Source organism: Chanodichthys erythropterus, chromosome 8, assembly GCF_024489055.1.
Source record: "Chanodichthys erythropterus isolate Z2021 chromosome 8, ASM2448905v1, whole genome shotgun sequence".
NCBI lineage: Eukaryota > Metazoa > Chordata > Actinopteri > Cypriniformes > Xenocyprididae > Chanodichthys > Chanodichthys erythropterus.
This window is the reverse complement of record NC_090228.1, coordinates 34,081,313-34,084,870: the sequence shown is the minus strand read 5'-3', so window position 1 is coordinate 34,084,870 and position 3,558 is coordinate 34,081,313. Positions and strand designations below refer to the sequence as shown.

Below are 3,558 nucleotides of genomic sequence, written 5' to 3'. Positions count from 1 at the left end.
CGTAGCCTATAATGAGAAATAATATACATATCCATTTGTTCAGTGTTGCTTTATTATATGTTTGTTTTTTAACAACATATTAAAACAAACATGACTTCCAATAATCCAATAATAGGCTTAAGGGTTAGTTCACCCGAAAATGAAAATTCTCTCATGTAGTTTCAAATATATTATATTCGTTATGACTAATGAATATAATATAAATGTTAAAGTGTACCCCCTACAAGCACAAGTGGCCCCTTCCTGCTGTCCTCCGTTGTGTTTGAATCAATATTTTCAGGCCAACTTTTTATTTAATTTTGTCATTATATTTGATGGGTTTAAATGCAGCAAAGTGGGGGGAAATATCAAATTCTTCCTAGATCAGATATTAGAATGAATTCAAAATACACATTAAGAATTTATGTACAGGCACTGTTCACAAAAAAAGTTTTTAGTTGTTTCTTAAAGTTTACACAGAAGTGACTATAATTCATAAGTTGTGCTATTTCAAATATTTAATGAGGAATATGTCCCTTATGACTATTTACTTTAACCCTTAGTTTAAATAACTATTTAGCTAAACTAACATTAGGCTCATCTTTTACCATTCTCCAGTATTAGGATTTTATTTCCTGTGAACATAAATTCTACATATCAAACAATCACGTCATCCTTGTGACTATAAACTCACACGCACTTGACGTTAAGTAAAGTATAAAAGCAGAGCTGTTTCTGGATCTTCACAAAATCTTCCTCTGAGACTCTACAGGAGACAACCAAACCAAGGTGAGTTTTGGGAACAAAACCTACTGAATAACATTTCTAAATGATGTTTGTCTTTAAAATACATTGAGAATCCACATATGAGTGCAGACATCTAACTTTTCCTACTTATTCATTTTTATATCCATGTCAGGTTCATCATGGCAGTGCTGAGAAGTCTAATGCTTTTTTTCGTCATCTTCTCCATGGGGAATGCAGAAGGTAACCAAAACATTTAATTGTAATTTCATTTTGGAAATGTGCAATATTGCATTTTCTAATATTTGGATGATTAATGAAGGATTTACAGTGTCAAAGTACATCTAATTTAGGCACAAAATCACACAAACATAAAATATTAACAAATTCTTTGCTGTGAATATTACGAATGCCCTAACATTTATGTACTGGATGCAGTTGATTTAGTCTTGAAATGCCCCGCTGGATGGTCAAGTTTTGGACTCCGGTGCTTCAAGTACTTCTCTCAGTCAGTTAACTGGATCACAGCAGAGGTAATGTGTTCAGTTACAACAAGGTGATTTGGTCACACTTTACATTAGGTGTCTTTCACTACATCTAGATAAATCAATAAGGTACAATGTACTTTTTTGTGTTGATGTTGTATTGCAAATCACTTGTGCTGCTATTGAGGTGGACACAGGTAAGGTTAGGGACAGTTATGGTGGTATGAGTAGGTTTAAGGGTGGGTTAAGGTTTAAGGAAAGGTCAACTGTAATCATTGATCTAATTACATATGTAATAACATGCAGATATTTTTTTTTTAAATGCAAGTACAATGCAAAAACATGTATCTAAATAAGTGCACTGAATCAATTGATTAATTTAAATGTTAGTACATAGTAGTTAAAGACTGGGAATGATGATTTTTATTAATTTTAAAGTAAACCTTTCTTTTCTGCAAATAAATAATACAGAAAACTGATACTGAGCAAATAATCGCAATATTGACAATAAAAATCTGTCTCTTTAGAGAAACTGCCAAGGTCTTGGTGCGAATCTCGCATCTGTGCATAATAAACCGGAAAATGAGTTTCTGCTGGGTCTGTTGCCTACTTCCTCACGTGTTTGGATTGGTGCTCATGATGGTGAACAAGTAAGTTAAATTGTGTGTACTGAAGAGATATATTTGTTTGTAGACTGGAATTTCAGTTTCACTTTTTTTATGGTCCCTTTAACACATTCTGTTGACTATAAGTAATGTTGCTTTGACATGTCAACTAACTTAGTTGAGAATTAGTAGACTGGAATTTCTGCTCTAAACAGTAAATGTAAATGTTCTAATGAAGATGGGATAAAGCTGAAATGAATTAGCTCCGTACTGAAGTCAGCAGTGGAGTCATTCAGGTTCTTGGGCACCACCATCTTTATTCTTTATATTATGTGTCTTGTCTTGTCGCTGTCACTCTGTTGCACTGTGGAGCTTCTGGCACTAAAACAGATTCCTAGTATGTGTAAACAACTTACCTGGCAATAAAGCTCTTTCTGATTCTGAAAGTCTGAGTACAGCAGTGCACTCTTATAATCATGCCTTTTCTCTTTAGGAAGGACAGTGGTTGTGGACTGATGGAACTGTGAATGACTTTATCAACTGGTGCGCTGGAGAACCTAACAATGTGGGTACTGAGAGCTGTGTGGAGATCAACTTGACCGGTAAGAATGCAGTCTGGTTTTTGAATACTTCACAATATAATTTACAATATTATAATTTCATATCATACAGTAACATGTAATGGCTCATTTGGATTTCACAAAGTGCCTATAATGATCAGAATAACTTACTTCATTTTTCCACCCTACAGCTAACCGTTGCTGGAACGACTTGGCCTGTGCAGGCCAATTGGGCTATATTTGTGTTACAGATGCTTGAGATCATATGCAGGCATGCTGCTCCACAGTTACATTGATTTTACACTTTCTGATCTTATCTTTACAAAAAATGATATTTTAACATTAAACTTAATTTGAATCTTTTCTAAGCTTTAATCTTTTCTCAATGCCTCTGAAACACTCCTCTAATCAATAAAAGCATTAATAAAGCAAATCATGTGTGTTGTGGAGTTAAATCAAATAAATGTATAAAAATATGAGAATATTGTGTCACAAGATTTGAGGATATGGTTATTAGAATGATATTAAATGATGTAATCATCATGGGAGGAGTTTAAGGAAGCTGCACACACCTGCTTCAACATTTACAAACACTAGAAGACATTTGCACGTTTGTTTCCTAGGAAAATATCACCCTCATCCAGCGCTCTTTTTGTTTTCTGTCTTAAAAAGTATCCCATTACTAATGAAACTGAATCGTGAACAATTTCAGACCATTTTCTGAACCAGTTTGACCAGTTAGGTCAATAGTAATTCATTCACTTTGTAAGGGACAGGTCAATTTAGCTCAAAGGGAATTATTAATTAATTTATAGGGAATTTTAGAAGAGTCACTTATTTTACAACCGAGCAAATGAATCGTCCAGCGTAACTATAAGCTCTGTAGCAGATAAGAAAATCCAAACTATAGCGAAAACACTATTTATTAGATCGGCAGTTTAAGACTGAATTCGTAAGCACAAAACACAAGACACTTATCTTTAAAAATAAAAATGAGACTTTATTGATTATTCTAACACAAACTAAACTCTAACACAAACACATGCACACACATTCACACAAGTTGCAGAAAGAAAGGAAGAGAGTTTTAAGAGAATGAAATCCCAAGTTTCTAGCAGTATATGCACTTCATAAGACCTGATCTGAACGAACAATCAATCATTAATTAATTTAACCCTTCTATCG

The 3,558-nt window shown here is 33.8% G+C and overlaps 1 protein-coding gene across 1 annotated transcript; it reads left to right on the top strand.

Moving 5' to 3' along the window:
* Positions 1-750: 750 nt before the first annotated feature.
* On the top strand, positions 751-2,701 carry LOC137024020 (ladderlectin-like). Its single transcript, XM_067391174.1, has 6 exons — positions 751-768; positions 899-966; positions 1,162-1,256; positions 1,736-1,858; positions 2,307-2,415; positions 2,565-2,701. The coding sequence occupies exons 2-6, from the start codon at positions 906-908 to the stop codon at positions 2,630-2,632; spliced, it is 456 nt and encodes a 151-aa protein (XP_067247275.1). The 5' UTR covers positions 751-768; positions 899-905; the 3' UTR covers positions 2,633-2,701.
* The last annotated feature ends 857 nt before the right edge of the window (positions 2,702-3,558 follow it).

Bases quoted from the DNA above. Each gene is read 5' to 3' on its own strand.
- LOC137024020 (XM_067391174.1), top strand. From the start codon at position 906: ATGGCAGTGCTGAGAAGTCTAATGCTTTTTTTCGTCATCTTCTCCATG. The intron at 1,859-2,306 runs GTAAGTTAAATT...TTTTCTCTTTAG, and splicing joins GTGCTCATGATGGTGAACAA to GAAGGACAGTGGTTGTGGAC. The intron at 2,416-2,564 runs GTAAGAATGCAG...TCCACCCTACAG, and splicing joins TGTGGAGATCAACTTGACCG to CTAACCGTTGCTGGAACGAC.